This window comes from Centroberyx affinis, unplaced genomic scaffold, assembly GCF_046629955.1.
Source record: "Centroberyx affinis isolate AG114_WGS23_722 - 3 ecotype Tasmania unplaced genomic scaffold, CSIRO-AGI_Caff_v1 ptg001151l_1, whole genome shotgun sequence".
NCBI classification, from domain to species: domain Eukaryota; kingdom Metazoa; phylum Chordata; class Actinopteri; order Beryciformes; family Berycidae; genus Centroberyx; species Centroberyx affinis.
This window is the reverse complement of record NW_027279683.1, coordinates 98,622-117,352: the sequence shown is the minus strand read 5'-3', so window position 1 is coordinate 117,352 and position 18,731 is coordinate 98,622. Positions and strand designations below refer to the sequence as shown.

Sequence of the window (18,731 nt, the reverse complement as noted above, 5' to 3'; positions counted from 1 at the left end):
ACTCAAGTGCTTACTAGGGCTAACCCCTGCAATCAGGAGTCTGGACACATGCCATGAAACATCATCACGATGAGGAGGGAGTGAATAATATCTGGTACACAGGTGCTCAGTCAAAGAGGATCAGATTTAACGAGATCTATTTATACCCTCTCACTGTAGATTAGGCCAGGAGAATGCCACACTGCTGCCCAATCATCTCTCTTGTTGCTTCACTCTTTCCCACCCATTCCAACACAACCGCTATCAGACAGCTTGAGTGCCACTCAAATGGCCACTTCTGACAGAGACACCGACACGACTGCTTCTGGATTACCTTGCAAAACAACAAAAACAACATTTGCTGCAGGTACTGACTTCGGCAAGCAGGACAACAGTCACATTTGATGCTATAAGCTGAGCTTTGTCAGAGGCGCCGCTGCAGCCAGAATGGCTGAGTGAGGGGGAAAAAACGTGATTGTCTAATGAAGCTTTAAAGAGAGGATAAAGAAGCCCTGGGCCAAGATGATAGGGAGAAAGTAGGCCAGTGTTGTGTGCTGTACTGCAGATGTGTAAGATTCCTGGAATGGATCCATGTGAGGTTTGCCAGTCTCGGTGATTTGCAAAACCCTCAATTTCACTATACCACTGTTGACAAGCATAGTTATCATCTCTTTATCAATGACTAAATATAAATACTATATAAAGACAAGATATGATTCAAAGCAATACTTTGATGTATCAAGATTGCATGGTTGAAATGTATTGAACAGTGCTAATTGCATTTTCATTTTGTATTACACTCTAACTCTTATTATTACAGAAACAACACATCAAAGAAATGTGAATTTGTAGCTAACCTACTTATTTTGGAAGAGGGAAGCAGCAAAAATAGATCACTTCCTTTGCTTTACAACACTTTGAAGCCAGACAAATCCAAAGTGTCTGATCTTGACCCATGGCAACAACAAGCCATGATTCATCTTTTCACTTCTGAGTTTTGCTCCCTTGTCAGAGCTGTCAGGTGAGCTGATGTAAGCCCAATATCACATAAGTTGCTGCTACTCACTGACAAACCCAAATTCAAACCCAGACATACAACACACACAGCACTATGAATAGTACTATGAACATTACTGTTTAGCTAAAAGCCCTTCAGCTGTGTTTTTGGAAAATATCTGTTTCCTTTCCTACACTAATTCTTTAAGATGTACAGTATTACACACCCTTATAAAACTAGAGGCCCTTTGACTACCAGCTATGACAAATCTCTTGTAAATATAAGCTTCAAACAAGGTTGTGAGAAGCTTATATTTTCACAAACATGACATATTCAACTTTGTGACAAACTCCTGGTGCCATTTTGGTGAGCAGTTGCAGCAAATGTTTCACATCTCACAGAATCTATTGTTTATTGCATCTTCATTTTTATTTTGACATCTGTCAAAAAGTTGTGCCAATCATCTGTTTCACTTTGAAATGAAGAGTGACTTAATTTACTTAAAAACCTTAATTAAGGTTAGTGCCCATGCTATGAGAAACTTATATCAAAACATTCGGACTATAACTCAAATGAAAAAGTGGGAAAGAGGACATGTGAGTGCTTGAAGGGCAACAGCCCTTCACACAAGCCAATTTCATTGTACTTCAGGGAATCTCTACTAGTCTGTAATGTCACATGAAACATCCCTTCCATCTGTTCTCAACTGAGCTGCATCTGTATAGAATGAAGCCAAATATCAGCTCCCCATGGACATCATTCACCCTTCTATTCAAAACATGTAGCACCAAATGTGGTCTTACAGTGATCTCTGACCCCGAGCATTTATAGTGCTTCAATTTCTCAAGCAAAGTCAATGTTTTCCACATTCCACAAAATCTGACTGGTTTTCATATGAAAGAAATAATTATGCACTGGTACAAGATGTCCTAAAAGAGCCAGTATTTCATGTTAAGCTGTTCTGCGCTATAAAATAGGTCAGGGCATGGATTAAAAATAAATAGTTATATGGGCTGGACCAATACTGTAGCATCATATACAAAAGAACTGAGATCAAGTGGCTTAGCTATAAAGCAGTGTCTAAGCACTTTGAATCATATGAATCAATGAAAGCTCATTAATTCTGCAATGTTAATAATGATGTTTCAAACAATGTTTGAATGTTTCATCACCATTTTCTCTGAAGTATTACATTTTAACATTTCTGTTGATACCAAATGGCAGATGAATGAATCAGTGAGCACTTCCACTTTCCAAATGTTAAAATATTAGGGATGTCATACAGAAAGGTAAACATCCTTTGTGTTAAGAGCATGACCTGAAAGAGACTGCCTCAACAATAAACATTCACTTAGCATTTGGCTCACAAAGCAAATAATACACAATAGGGAAACAGGGAACACCCAACTTCTCATTCAAGTTGGACTCATAAAACATCTCAGATGACCTAACCGCACGGCAAAACATCCCGCTACCCTGCACTGGTCCAGAAATAATGTCACAGCTACATGTAAAATTGCCTGTTTGGTGGGAAAATAAACTGTGTTTCATGCACTCAGCAGACTGACGTGCATACATAGACAAAATGAGATAAACCAATACAAATAAACCAATAAAGCATTGTATATTGCAGAAATAGAAATTCTAGCAATACTTCAAACTGGTTTGAAGGTTACCTTTTGGAGCGGCGGAGGCGGGCTCCACTGAAGAAGTGTGGCATGTTAAAGTTGGACAGGACTGTCCATAGACTGGAGTCAGACATTGTGTCAAAGTCATGCCAGCCTCCAGAGAGAGGGAGATGTAAAGGGGGCTTTAGAAGACCTGGTGAGGAGAAGCGGCGGCTTCCAGGGTTGGCAGGGATGCGCCCCCCAGGACAGTCCTGACAAGCACTCCTACAACAGCTCTCCTCCACACCAAACTTGCTCTGCACAGGCACATCTGCAGCCAGCTGCGGCATAAACACACTGGCAGAGAGGACACTATGTCCTCTTCTGTCCTCAAATAAAAAAGTAATCCAGGGAGGATCCTAGAACCCACACAGAATGTGTGATCCAGGTCAGGTGTTGACAGCCTCTGCTGTGGCTGGGATACGACACTTTATAACAGCTGACTTTTTGTTTTCCTGTCTCCCTGTGGCTGTGGTCTGTATCCCAAACACTCACCCTGCTCCCTTCGCTCAACATGCTCCATATCATGTAACAGGCATCTACCACTTCTCATCCTGTGGAGGGGGGGTTGTGAGTCAGAGGGGTGCTGCATCATCAGCAGATGCTGCTGTGCACTCACAGCTTTCACAAATTGGCACCCCTCCAAAAGCCCTTTGGGTCAGCGTATTAAGCAGGTCCTATTTGAAATGGAAATGCTTTGCTTTTGCATGGATGTCTTCTGCTAATACATAAATTCCTCCCTGCATAGGCAGCCTCATTCATTTGATGAGAACCTCACCTTAACTCCTTCACCTTTGATCCTCGTCTCATGATTGCTGGTCAACTCTACAGGCAGATAAGAAGCCAAAGACTCAGTGACTATGGGAAAAACATACAGATTTGAAGCTCACCCTAAATTTCCTATATCCATTTTTGTGTACAATGTGATAAAAACTGGTATAATTTGAATTGGTCCAGAAAAGGACAACTACTTAGAAAGAGCTGTACTCTCAAGCATACACGTACACATGAGCACACACACACACACACACACACACACACACACAAACAAAAAGGTGGTCTGCTGTCAGTTCAGTGTTGAATTTGACTTTGCAGGCCTGCATATACGTGTGAGAGTACAGCCAGGTCATGACAGCAGCCTGTGGGGAGGGAAGTGTCCAGACACATTCTCTGTAATAATTGCCATGGCTGGGTGCAAAACAATGTTCTAAGCCAGATGTCTGTAACACCCCCAGAGTTCACCCAGTAAGTCCGCTGAGATACAAACACTACCCAGTGAGGACTGTTATGAGCCTTTCACAGAGAACATAACCTCAAGACCTAGGCATTGATTACTTACATCCAATCATTATTCTCCAAAGGAAAGTGTAAAGTTCACCCCTGCAAAGACTGCTGTGCTCTTGTGGCCAACTAGATACTTGGCTCTGTTGTCATAATAGTGCTAGACCTGTTATAAGAGAGCCACTGGCTAGCTCTTGGTCATGAAAGGAAGGCACTTCCACTGCCAGGCATCCTCAGGGCTGCACATGGTAAGCATGCACCTTACACCATAATGGCAACAGATCTTGCAGATGTGGTGGTCTCCAGCGGTGATGTGTGAGCACATCTCATGTAGATACAACCTGGAATCAACTAATCACTGCTAGGTTGCCTGGTGGGTGTGTCTAGGAAGACAATGACAAAGGGAGCACACCCCAACAAAAAGCAACATGGTGGCAACCTAACCCTAACCCTATGCATTAGGTGGGCTTTGATGGACTGAGGCACAGGCAGTTGCCTGTATTTGGGGAAGGTGCTGGTAATCTTGGGTTCACTCACTGGAATCCAGCTTCCTAAAGCAAACAATGCACTGGTCTCCACTTTTGTTCCTGGTGATGTAACATCTCAATCTGGCCAAAGTCTGCTGGCAATGGGGTGCCTGTTGATGGGGGCAGGTTTGCTCAGTTGTGGAACTCTCAGAAACTTGGTTCAAAGAGTCAACAACTCTTTGTGATACGCCTAATTACCATGTTGCTCATTTTATTTTTTTGACATTAGGATTTTCAGTATATTCACTAGACCTTGCTTTCAAGTGTGATTCTATTGATGCTGAAAAGACTCTTGAAATCCCTCCCTGTTCTCACTTTTCAGGTAACAAAGAAAATTGGTTGCTTGAGCCACCTAACTAACATTGACAGTTTTAATGACCTGTACTTTATTAATAAAGAAGCCAAGCCTGTTTACTTTTCGATGACTTCAGCATCAATCTACTCAAAAATGACTCGCAGCAGTTGTGTTTAACACTGTAGCCACTCAACCTCTTATAACCAATGTTTTTTCCAACTCTCTGAGTAATGTGTTCAGCAGTGGAATCCTATACTCCAACATCCTTTTCCCATCTTCAGTTGTACTTTCAGACGGTCAGAAAGTGGGGAGTGGAAAGATTTTTGTGTTCAACAAATGAAATTATGGTTGATTTAAGATGCTGATTCATGATTTCAAATGGAAAATGGTTTACAATTTCAAGTAATGTTGAACTCCCACATAACTCCTCTCCTATCCTCACTCTACTGGCTCCCACTGGCTGCTCGCATCCAATTCAAAACACTGGTGTTATCCTCCTAGACAACCAAGGGCACATCACCTCCAGACTATGATTCAACCCTACACTTTGGCCCGCGCTCGGCTACTGCTGGTTAACTGTCCCTCCCTCCCTTCGACAACCTGGCCATCGCTCTGCCCAGCCCCGACTCTTCTCCCACCTGGCACTCCAGTGGTAAAATCATGTTCCTACCTCAGTCACGACTGCAGAGTAACTCTCCATTTTCCATCGCAGACTGAAAACTCATCTCTTCAGACTCTATTTCGCCCCCCTCCTGCCTAGCCCCTCACCATAACCAGGATTACAGACTTATGGAATGGGTTGGTATCTCTGGCACTGCCAGAGTCTCCACCGGTGACCATGTTTCCTCTGCCTATTTAGTTACATGTAGTGTACCTCAAGGCTCAATTCTGGGTCCAGTTTCTCAATTTACATGCTATGACTTGTCCTCCTCTTCCCCTGCCATGGCATTGCCATCCACTGCTATGCCGATGATACTCCACTATATCTGTCAGTGAAACCAAATGAACCCATTTATTCTTTATGCAAAGACACATCGTAGTTAAAGACGTCACATTAACAACAAAATGTGAATCAATGCATGTGTAAGGTCTAAACTAAAAACCACAAGCCATATATCAAGTGATTTACCTCACCACACTCATCTACACCTGTGAATACTCAGTCACTTACAGCTTCCTCATTAAGTTCCACATGAGATGCCTGCAACACATCCTCAGAATCATCTGAGGTGGTCATGTGCCTTGTGCTGAAATACTTGCAAAGGATGAAGAAATACTGAGGACATTATCACCCAACACCAGGTTGGCTGACTGGTCAGCAGCAGAACAGAAGTGGTTCAAAGACAAGTTGAAAGATTCACTATGGAAGTGCATAATTAGACCTCAGGACCCGGAGGATACTGCAGATAGCCGTAAAACTTGCTAGCTGCACTGCCTTGGAGGGACTCAGAGGCTCAGAAGGAGAGGACAGCCAGGCGACAGCAAAATCAACACAAGACTGACACCATCATTAGTTCTACTTACACATACTTCTTCTGTAATAAAACATTATCAGAGTTATGTTCCGCGAGGAAGAAAGTGTGTTTGTGTGTGTGTCTGTGTGTGTGTGCTGATGACATCACAGTTAGCCCTCCCTCGGAGTGGCTCAGTCTGTCTCCCTATAGGCCGGTGTGACAGCTTTCACTCTAATTATGGCTCTGCTCTGTTTCCGTGTTCCACATAAGAAATGATGGTTCAAAGACAAATTCACATACAGTAACATTGGTTCCCTTCCAAACAGAGATGTGTAGGGTAGTTATAGGCAATATTGACTTTACAGACAGAAAAAGGTGATTGTTGCTGCCCTCTGTCCAGCACACTTATGACTTGTGCCTACAGTACAGATAGGCCAACTGGTAACATTTGAACTCTTGAACTCTTGGAAATAAACAATATTCAATAATTAAGAATTACATCAACCACACTTTTGTGAGATGTGAAAATGCAATATGTTATATACTGAATACAAATCTTTTGTAGAAATCCTATAATCCATGTACAAAGAAAAATAATACATAACTGTGAGCACCTTCATGTAATCAGTACTGCCAGAACTGCTACAGAAACATACTGAGTACATACTGGGGGGAAAAATCTAAATCTTTTCAGCAATGCAATTAGCACAGAAACTAATCTCTTATCATTCATAAATCCTAGTAAAGGTCAGCATGTAGTTTGAAATCACTGTCAACTATGATAGCTAATATGACAGATGGAAGCTGAGACATAACAAACACTTATGCACTCCAGCTTTATTAGCTTACAGTTAATGGCCCAGATTCATAAAACTCAGCGGTAACAGCTTTGCGCCATGCAAACTTAACGGCGCGGTATTTTGAGCTCATTCATAAAAATTCTGCAGTGTTGTCTACTGGAGCGGTGTCATGTTTCCGTGGCGTTATTGTCAGCGGTCGCCCAGGTGAAAGCCAATGACAATCAACATGTTAATGAGCTGTTACATATTCAATGTCCACACGTGTCAATGTATCTTCACTACTTGACACATGAGAGCAGCAAACTCAGTGCCTGTCAAACCATATTTTCAGAGAAAGGTGGCAGGTGCAGAAAATCACAAAACTATTTGGAATATTCTGTCTGTGAGCACAATATCTGTCCACTTATAAACAGGAGAACCTCATTATGCATAATGCACTAATTTCTGATTGGAATTGTGATCATATTGTGATAATAGTAAGGCGTTTAGTGTGATCACAAAATCTGCATAGTATATCCAGTGAGGAAGTGCATCCGTTCCGTTTTCAACAATGTAAAGCAGAGGCATGTGTATGTTTAACACAATGTCATCTCTAAAACATAGATCTAAATGTATAGCCCACCTTTCAAGACTAACAGGCAGGAAAGCCTGATGTCAGTGATGTGCTTCAGTATTCTGAAGTGTTTTCCGTGGCAATGGTAGTATGACAGTGTTGAAAATTCTGTTGTTGAAGTGTTGAAAAAGCAAGTTGAAAATTGTTCATAAAGCTGTTTTTCATATGTTTTCGGTCAGAATAATGCCTAATGACACAATGAAACATGATTGTGAAATACAGTTCATACAGTGTTTGAATTCAACATTCAGATATTGCCTGGTTAGGTGAGGTGGTATTTTTTGTGCGACGGTGTGTCTTTATAAATGGCGTGCAGATGATGTGTAGAGGGTGTTAGCACTAAAAGAGTGCAAGTGGTAAATTGAGGCGGTGATCTGTGTTTATGAATAAGGTGAATGCCTAGCCCGGGCAGTAAGTTTTATGAATACACTTTAATATGTCTGCCTGGACATTTCTTTGCTTGATGAGTAGCTGACCAGTTAAAGCCTCAACTATTTTCCCCAAGAAATTCATTTGCAAATATAGGTTAAGCAGTACATCTTAGGGATGTCTGAATCAAATTGTTTTCTCTGATACCTTTCTCTGATAATACAGTTATTAAATATTGAGTGTCTGCTGATACAGACTATCGGTCTGATATTTTTGTAATAATTGAAACAAATTGAAATAATTGATTGATTTTATTTTTACATAACGCTTTGTAAAGTAAAGCTGGAATCAATCCAGTGCATGGTCCAACTCGGCAGTGACATGGGGCAGACATGTGAACTCCAAATATCTGTAGTGTAACTAATTACTGCCGCATCTTTCAAGCAATCCAACAGGTGTTCACATACCTTGTTGTGCAGTAGCGGGTGGGCAGCGTCTGAAAGATTGTGTAGACAGGGCCGAATATAGCATGGCTCCTGATGCTTCATTAATCAGCAAAGGGGCTGGTCATCCAGTGTAATAAACTAAATAATAATAATAATAATCCTCTCTGTTATTTATTTTAATTCTTTTTCACTTTTTCTCTGTCGTGGGGTAATTTATCTCAATATTTCAGCGCATGCCCTAATGTTTGCAGCTTGGGCGCAGACTTCTTGTGAGCTACTATCTGTGTGAACTCATTGTACTCCTTCAAATGGCGTTTCTTCAAGGGCCCGCTCAAATTAGTAGTATACAGTATAGTAGTTATAATTAGTATTATAATTAGCTCTGCTGCTCTTCGAAACACTTGCATTGCCAACATTACAATTAGATGTTTGACTGCTTATGGTCTCCAGGTTAAAGTAATTCCAGACTGCAGACATGACTGCTACTCAGCTGCTTTCCAACGTCAATTTGCATGAACGGATTGGAGGCGAGAAAATAAATAAATAAAATGGATAAACCTGTAGCCAATAATGATACATCAAAATTCGAGGACTTCAGATCTGATTCCGATACACAATATCAGATCGGTGCACCCCTAATCTGTACATACTGTGATGGACTACAAATTCAAATCTGTTCAATTGCTTTACTTAACAGAAACAGGCAAAACCATCTCCACAATCTTTGTGGAAGTGATTCACATAAAAGCCTGTTCTACTCGACTCTCGAGTGGAACAGGAGGAGTTCAGAGGTGGCATAGGTGGGCGTCTCATGCTATTCATTGATAAACGCTTTACAACTGAGTGCTTTGAATTGGTATTGTTCAGAAAAAAAAAAAATATCCCATGCCTTACTGCACTGCCTTTGCATTCCACAGAGAGAGACTATTTTTCACCAATTGGGAACACTGATGGTAACATTTAACCACAAAACAAATATATTATCACTGTTACCATCATTACAAATTTTCATATGTGAGCAAGTCTTACCTTTAGAAAGACTGAAATATGTATAACATTCATGCATAAACATGTTCTAATATGTGTATGTAAGAAAAAAAAATCCACCTTATAAACACACTTAGTAATTCTAATGCTCTTGTATAGTCTTCATTTGTGTGTGATGACTTTTGTGCTGACACTATGGATGACCTCAAGAGCCTGGGTGGCTAAACAGTAATTATATAAACATCAGTAAATCAAAATACAACCACAAGATGGGTTCAGATTTGATGACCTATTTGAATATGTAACACCAAAAGGAGGCTAGTCCATGAACAAAGGCAGATGTCAGGTATTTGAGAGATGCTTGGCAGGTGAAATATTAAGAGCCGGTGGAAGGCAGAGTGACCTGCCGTCTCAGACATGACTAGTGCACAGACCGGTGTCGGAGAAAAGAGAACACTCAGGGAAGCACTGTGTCCCTCCTCATCACTTTCCTCCCATCCATTATAGAAGATACAGCCTGCCTTTGAAGTCATAACATCTATTGGTTTAAATTGCTGACCAAACCTGCTGGACAGAGCTTCCTACCTAGCTATTTCGCTAGTTCTCAGAAATGATCATTTGAGATGTTCATGTGAGAATCTGAAGGTCTATCAGCACTCAGTGACATTCAAATAATGAACATAAATTAGTTAAGGCACAAGCATTAAGCTTGGATATAGAACCGATACTGAGAATTCTAAAATTGGCTCTATATCAGACTTTGTCTGATATACTTTTTTCAAATAAATCAATCCAGCCAGGATTCAGACAGATTGAGACCATTCTCCACTTTGATGTATTGCAAATGCCGCAAATCCTACTTAGCACATGAAAGAGGAGCATAAATCCAACCGCAGAACAGAGAGGGGCGAGATGGGGGAAGGGGTGACACTATGAACATTATATAAGCACTGTGTCCTCCTCTTTCATCAAAGTCATTTCAATGGCAAATGATTTTAGGGGGGCAGACAGAATATCCAGTTTGAGCATTCCTGTTTAGATACATGCTAATAGAGTCTGGTTTGTTTCCAGACCGATGCACACTGGATTGACTCAAACTCGTACTATGAGGGGCTTCTTAAAACTGAGCCATTCAAAACAAAACAACCATAGTTGAAGAGCTCACGCTTACCTCCAAAAATGAAATGCGTGCAGCGGGCTGCACGGACTGCAAGGGCTAGTGGGAGTGGGGCTCAAGCTCCGGGGAGTGAGGCTGCAAGTTAAATGAAGTGTGGTGAATAGGTGGTCCTTTAACACACACAGGACACAAGCCCCCCTCCTCTCCCCAGCTGTAACAAGTGCAGTAATCAAGACAGCAGCATCATGAAGAGCAAATGATCCCTGTCAAATGAACCAAAATCAGGTTTAAGAAACAGGTTACCAAGGCATTTCTCTGGTTGTGCAATGTATGTTTAACATTGACAATGGCTGGTCCTCTAGACCGTTTCATATCAGACTGAAATCCAAGAGGAAAAATATAGTTACTGAAAGGCTGTGAGATAACAGTTCTGTGGTAAAAAAAAAAAACACTGTGGTAAAAAACTGTGTAAAACATTTTTTAAAATGTTGCTCTAGACAAAATGATGACAAATGAACAGGTGCACAATGTATTGTGTACAACCCTACTAGAGGAGTGCAACATTTAACTCTTTAAAACTATGGTCATTGGGCACAGCTCACTAAGAGCATATAGTCATATTAAAGGTTCATGGATTCAGTATTCTGATAGTCCTCATTATCCATAAAAATAGCATGTAAGTAATGACTACTACTGTAGTTTACACCAACACACTGAAAACAGGATTATTTTAATGATTTTTAAACAGAATTTTTGTCTTTGTGTCCCAAAATGTACACAGAACTAATGATATAAAGGCAGTAAGATATCAAGTGAGTGAACTTATATCTTATGTAGCTATTCGTATGTCTATGTTTGATTCTCTCCATTGCATGTTTTAAAGCCTCAAATGGTGGAAACCATAACAAATGCCTTGATGACCTGAAAAAAAAAATTTAATCTTGTAGTCACAGTTACCATTCGGGTTTGATGAAAAAACAGAATGTTCCCTGTTTGTGTATCAGGACAAACAGAAGACTGTGGCTACAGTGAAAAGGGAAGACCTGTTAAAATACGTAAACACACAGCCTTCAGTGAGGCCACTTCACTGCTTTTCACCTTATTGATGATAGCCAACAAACACTGTCATTTGATCACAACACTGATGGTTAAAAGGTGTGTTATGGAAATATGTGTGTGTATATATGTGTGTATGTGTATGTGTGTGTGTATGTGTGCACGCATGTATTTATGTGTGTGTCAGGCCAGCCAAAAAAGCATGTTGTGCAGCTGCGGCATTCCTTTGCGTAACACATTATCTCTGTCTCTCTGTCTATCAAACACACACACACACACACACACATAAACAGGTGAACACAGACGCACACAGACGCACACAGACACACACAGACACACACACAAACACACACAGTAGGCTGGTGCTGGCTAGCTGCAAAGGATTTGACATCAGACTTCCTGCTGCAGATGCTGCTGCTGCTGCTGCTAATGCTAATGCTGCACAAAGCTCAATGGAACAGTGAACGGCAACAAATATGATGCAGAGACAGATGAAGCTCCCTGCTGCAGAGGAGCTGTCACTGGCCGGCTCGGAGGAAAGAGAGGAAAATACTCACTCTAGCGTCAGCCCAGGAATTCTCAGCCTCTCCCGCTGGGCTTTCATGGCTGCACCGTGCTCGTTTGCTCTATTGTGGACATGATATACATTCACACTGGCTGCCTGCCGCCCCCCCCCTGCACTGACAAAGGGCCAAACCCAGCCGCCACGGAGCAATGAGGCGGATTACCTCGCGCTCTCTCTCTCCCCACAAAAAGGGAGGAGGAGGTTAAAAAGGGGGAACGCGGCTCTTGTTTTGGTCCGTCCACATTCCACCTTGAGGCTGTCAGACGAGATCGTCAGTCGCCTGCGGAGGGCATGGAGGCAGGACAATACCCCGTCTCCCCTCCCCTAATACACGCCCCCTGCTCCTTCACAAACACACGCACATTTGTGTCATTCCCCCCCCCCCTCCCTCCTCCCTCCTCCACCAGCTGGTGACTTGCTACACAGCAGAGCTGAATGCAATAAACACATTCAGTCTATTTTCTTTCTATCCTTCTACATGCTGTCACCTTCACCGTCCGCCATGCGATGCACTGTCACCATAGGGCTGATGTCATCTTAAAAAGAAAAACATAATGCACCACTACCTGTCAGTCCAAGTCAGAGAACATGGCAGACAGTAGAGCAGAGTGCACACACTTTGCTCCCCGTACTGTATTTTTCACACGGTAAATATGGTCATAAAAGTAAGGCAGAGGAGCTAAAAAAATAATAATCATTTACAACACATAATCTTCACACGCAGATGGAAGCATGAAATATTTGTTTGTGCCAAAATTGGGCAGGCATATGAGCGCTACGACAGGAGTGTTGTGGTGTGACGTTGGAGTGAAGGAGTGAAGGAGTGAAGCCCGGAGGAGTGATAAAGTGTGATGAGGCACCAGACCTTCCCCCAAGCCCCCTGCAGGGTTTTACCGCGCCCCAGAGGCTCGCACTTATTCACGGCTAACATCCTCCATGACGTCTAGCATCCGCCCTTATTGTTGCACGCATTGTATGGCAAAACCATCAGGAACCCAGTAAGCAAAGAAGAATCAGTGGCTAAATCATTGGAAATCTTTCATAAGGATGAACTATGAGAAAATAAGAATGAGGTTATTGAGAGACTTGAATGTGTAGTGTTTGCATTTCAGCTAACTGCAACAGGAAAAATCTGGTATGTTGCTTTACAATACTCTCTGTGCTGAATGCTACTATAGCTTAGCCATACACTTGAGTGCATGATGGTGCTTTTCTAAGCCTGATATGACAGAGAGTACAGAAAGCAGGGCAGACCAGACAGATAACACTCAGCTGCTGCCTCACTCCAGTACACCGATTAATTCTTCAGTACCATGAGTAGGTTTGAGGAGCAAAGAGCCATCGCAGATGACAACACACACTGCATCAACTACCAGACCAGTAGCTGAGGCAGAAAGGAACTGGAGCATAAGAAGAGAGAATGCAAAGCTGCATCTGGAGTGGAGCGGTCTAGAGTCGGCCACAGACCAGGAGCGGGCGATACTGCCTAAATATAATATCCCGATATTTTCAGGCATTTTGATGATGTCGATATTTTGATGATACTTTTCAACTTTTGAAAAAATATAGTTAAAGAGAACATTACATTTTCCAGCTTGGAATGTGAGTGTAATAAGCGCACCATAGTTCAAGTTAAAAGAGTTATTTTATAAATGAAAGCAGTCGACTTTTGTTTTTATATTTTGACATTTTAGGGTGTGTATGTCAACAAGAACCAAAAAAAAAAAAAAAAAGAATCATGAATCTATGGCTATTTCCAAAGTAAACTTAAAAAATAATCATAAATAAGACCAGCGTTTATGTTTTGTACTCCAGACTTCTTTTTGTGAAAATAAAAAATGTTGATCACAAAAAAAATGAATTTACACACTTTTGGACTGTCTTTAATTCTTTGTTTTGGATTCAGTTTGGCACCTGTTGTTGAGGATTGAGATGTGAGCGTTTCTGTCCTTTTCTACCCATTTAGAAATTAGTAAATACATTTGCACCAGGCATCAAGTAAAACAGTATATAAAATGTATGACATACTAGTCATCAAAATATTGAAATGAAGCACTATTAAGATAGCAGCTGGATAAAATATTCAGCTAAGCTTATTTAACTAAGCTCAATTAACCTTTGAAAAACTTTTGTCTGGGTCATTTCTTATACCAGCAATCTTGGGCTTTTGACTCATGAAGCTTTTCATAATCTGTGTGCTGCCTGAGGTAATAAATGCGAAGATGGTGAAAAGAATTTGGTTTTGAACTTTCTTTCACTCCAACTGACTTACAGCGCAGTTTGCAAAGCACCATCTCTTAGATTTGAAAGTATAAATTCTTTCAAAGCTAATCCACCTCCAAGCAAGTGAAGTCGATTCATGTAAATTAATTAAGTGTTCTTCAGCGAGTTCTGCAGAGGCACAGGTCACTGAGTCCTCTTTTGGGTTGGTACCACGTATCGTGCAGTGTCTCACAAATCTCTGTTGTGTTGAGGTGAGTTAGGGGCTAACTCACTGTTTGGTGGTCCTGCCTGAATGTCTTATGTAATTTCAACGGACATGGAGGAGAGTAGATGATGACTGAATTTTCATTTCATTTCATTATACCTTTAAGAAACTTTTTTCACTATTCCCTTCTGATGGTTTTCCCAGGGCTTCTGAGTATCAAGCCCAACCAATGCCCAAGACTATCTTTTAAGAGTTGCTTCCAACTTTCCAACTCCTAAGAACAAAAGACAACAAGGTTTGTTGTCAAATAGCCCTTTGATTGCCTCTGTGAACAGATCAACTGGGCTTTTATTGTCAATTGTATTCTGACTCCCAAGATGACAGCCTGAAATTAATCATGAAGTCAGTATTCTATCATAATGTACAAGTCAAAAATCTATTGAGCAGGACTTTAATTAACAGATGTCCCAACCTATATTTTCCACTCAGCAACAGAGAAAGTACAATATAAAGGACAGGGTAAAGACTGCAGCCTTAATCCTAACACCCAAAACTCTGAGAAAATGAGGATCAAAGGATCTATAATCACCAGGTTGATAAAGTGCAGTGAACAGCATCTGTTAGTCTTGAATTGAATAGGACTGTAGAGCAGAATCTGAATTGAACCGCTCCCTCTTCAATATCCTGTTGCATGACAAAGGTTAGGTCCTGTTAATTTAGGTCCTGTTGTATTTGCTGGAATTATTCTGCTTCTTTCTTTCTTTCTTTTTCTCCGCTAAAAGTATCTGCAGCTCAGAAACTGTAAGTCCTACAGCAGCCATATTTGGCAGGTGGGCTCCTATGGCCCCACTACTCAGGCAAGGCAGCCCATGCACATTGGCCAGATGGTGGCGCTATAACAAGCAACTTTACGTTTTGGCCAATAACTTCTGAACCGTGTGTCGTAGACGGAAAATTCTTGTGTTCCTAGATTCTTTGGAATGAGTCCAACCCATATATCACTTCAATGTCCACCATATTGCATTGTCCGCCATTTTGAATTATTTAAGAAACACTTTTTTTTTTTTAAATGTACCACTAGTGGGCACTACAAATGCAAAAAGTTCATATCTCATAATTGACTGAATGGATTTTTATGAAGTGTGTACACATGGTCTAGGACCATGGCCAAGTCGATGTAATTGAATAATGGAGTGCACTAATACAGTTAAAATACTCTTTCTAAGGCTTTAAACGGCCTATAGGTTGGACAGTCTCATAACTTGGCCCTACTTTTTTTGTGCTCCCTCCATTACCCCCAGTGGACTCAGTAGCCTAATGGTTAATGCATAGGTCTACAATGCAAAACATTGTTGGTTCAAATCCCGTGGGTAACGCTACCTCCTCACACCATAAGTTTGTGATAATAAGTGTAATGTCTCAAGTTTCTCATTTTTGGACAAATGACCAGATTGTGCTTGGACCCCGTCCGTTTGCAGCTACATTTCCTTTTTTGTGTTGCTGCTGAAAAATACGAATAGCATCTAACATAAAGGTAAATTCAACGTGCTGAGTATCTTGCAACACTTGCATACACTATGATCTATTTTCAGTCATTTAATTGTATCCAGCAAAAGACTTCAAGTTATTAAGGTCAGCCTATAAATAGGTTCCAATAAACGGTTCCAATGACTCGAGTTGAAAACAACTCTACATGTCATGCCTTAATAACAAACAAGAGGAATACATTTGTCTGGCAAATTACAAAAGTTGGGCAATATTTATGTTACTCAATGATGCCTTCTAGACCCTGTTGTCCTTTCCAGAAAAGGTAACAGAAATGATTCCAAACTACTTGAAATCTTTAAAAAATAACAGTTACGATGAATATGAGGCAGTAATATGAACTCTGCCATGTCCAAATACCATTACTATGGTTACCAAGGTCTCCAGAGGCTCTATGTCTCTAAATATAAATTGGTGCAGTTGGTGATCTCCTCAGCCAGTTATTAGTGGTTCACCTCTATTAGGTTCCCGCTCTGCCGGGGTGACACCGAGGGCAGCATGGTGTCATGGTGAAATCCTCTCCACCATGAAACATGTCAAACTGAAGCAAAATTCATGTCCTGGAAGTAGATTATGCATTCACATGGCTTAATAAGGCTTAATCTCATCTGGATCTCTTATACCAAAGGCCATCACTACTGACCTACATAAATCTGAAGTTTAAACACACAAAACCAACCTGATGACAGTTTTATTAGCTGTAGACACCCTGGTTAAGACGGTCAGCCTCTCTTTCTAATGACTCTACAGACCATTAGAAGAACACACAGTAATGCATTAAGTATTTTCTACTCAAAGCACGTGAATCACCCTGCAAATCCCATCAACTCTGCTTTCCAAACTGACTAGCTGAAGATAAGCAACTCCATTTCCTCACCATTTGATTCTCACGATTAGCCACCTAGCTGTTATAGTACAAATGGGCTCTGGATCCAGTAGTAAAAAGGAACATTTCATCTATTTCCTTTAATATTATTTAGCTTAATCCAATTAATTCCACATATTCCAAACCACTATTTCACTTAAAACACATTGTGCATACTTAATCAAGGGCCATCTGAGAATTGCTTACTCAGTCAAAGTAATTTTTTGTTTATTAAATTATTTTGGTAATTGGGAAGCAAATTTCCATCAATTTACAGCTTGTTTGCTGACATCATCGGAACATCATCGGAAGAGCATGATCGCCAAAAACACTAACATAATACCCACCCATCCTGACCAAGCAACTGCTGAATATCTCAAACCCTTTGTTCTGTTTTGAGCCAAAGACTAAGTACTTCTCCATGTTGTAGGAGTGTCATGTAAATACATAAGGATAATATCTGACAAGGTGTCTGATAATAAGCAATACTTTTAGTGAATGATTTGGAGACAAAGAACCTCTATAGAGTTTAATGTGATTAGCAGACACACTGGAGTGTATTATCTTATCACTTACATGCCCAAGATTAAAATATCAGGGATCCTCATTCATATTCTCTCAAAGTAAAATAGCATGTGAGCTTGGTCACATGATATTAAACACCATAAAACATGTTGTTTTACCTAAAATAAAAAAAAATGTTTCATAGATATAGTTTCTTAGAGAAACAAAACTTAGTTGGTGGTGTCCAATATATTCTAGCTAATCAGAATTGAGAATCTGATGGGACAGCTAAGGGATAATAAATGACATGCCTGCTAAATAAGTTTAATGAACCACAGATGAGGTTAAGAACCACCCAACATGAAGCAGAGGCCATGGTAACATTCTGGGGTACTTACAAACTGCCTCTTCTGGGAAGACTCAGCTCCTTCTGCAAATGAAAAGATAAAGAGTTGTAAGTACAGTGATTCAAAACCTGTAGATATTCATACATCCATTATTTAGCACCTTACACGTGATCTAATATTGAAAAAGTTGTTATCTTTTATTTCTTGTGACAAATGTAAACAAAGACAATGTTGTACATGTGTTTTTGAAGCCAACTGTGAACCACGGGGGTCACAGTCTGTTGTGTTTACTGAAATATCCCAGCAAAACATCAACGCATTCATTGATTTCTTGCAGAACTATGGACTTTGGTTTTTACAAGCTTGTTACTTAGAGGATAATATTACTGGTAAACATTTGCAGTAAGGAAATCTCTTTGCAGTAATAAAACATATTTGACTCAATATATAAACACATTGTAAGAGGTCTTACATTCCATTATCTCCGTTTCTGATATATATTTTTGTGTACAAGTCTACAGTTGTCTCTCTCCAGTGCTCAGCACTTAAGACATGCAATTGTATTAAAATACCACCAGAGGGGAGTATTTACAGTATTGACTCTTGATATGGATTATTAATGTGTGACTGTGGTGAATGGGTATAACACAGGTGAGGGTTATCTTCAGTCATTTAGGATGAACAATGCTGGCTGGCAGACTTAGTGTCTTCATTTAAAACACTCCTGAAAACATATTTTTATTATCATTTTTATAATCACTCCACTTTGTATTTGTGTTTTATTTTATTCTATTATTTATTCATTTTTCTATTTATTTTAGTGTAAACTTGTTTATCTGACATTTATTCGGATTAACTTGGTGTGACTATGGTTTTATGTTTTATCTTC

The 18,731-nt window shown here is 40.5% G+C and overlaps 1 protein-coding gene across 1 annotated transcript in view; it reads right to left on the bottom strand.

Annotated features, from left to right (window-relative positions):
- The window catches only part of mast4 (microtubule associated serine/threonine kinase family member 4), a 96,154-nt gene that overhangs the window by 29,582 nt on the left and 47,841 nt on the right, over positions 1–18,731 (bottom strand). The window contains exons 5-6 of the mRNA XM_071524127.1: positions 17,894–17,925; positions 10,587–10,667 (exon numbers count right to left, since the gene is read on the bottom strand). Coding sequence (XP_071380228.1) covers positions 10,587–10,667; positions 17,894–17,925 — 113 coding nt within the window. The remainder of the gene's footprint in view (positions 1–10,586; positions 10,668–17,893; positions 17,926–18,731) is intronic.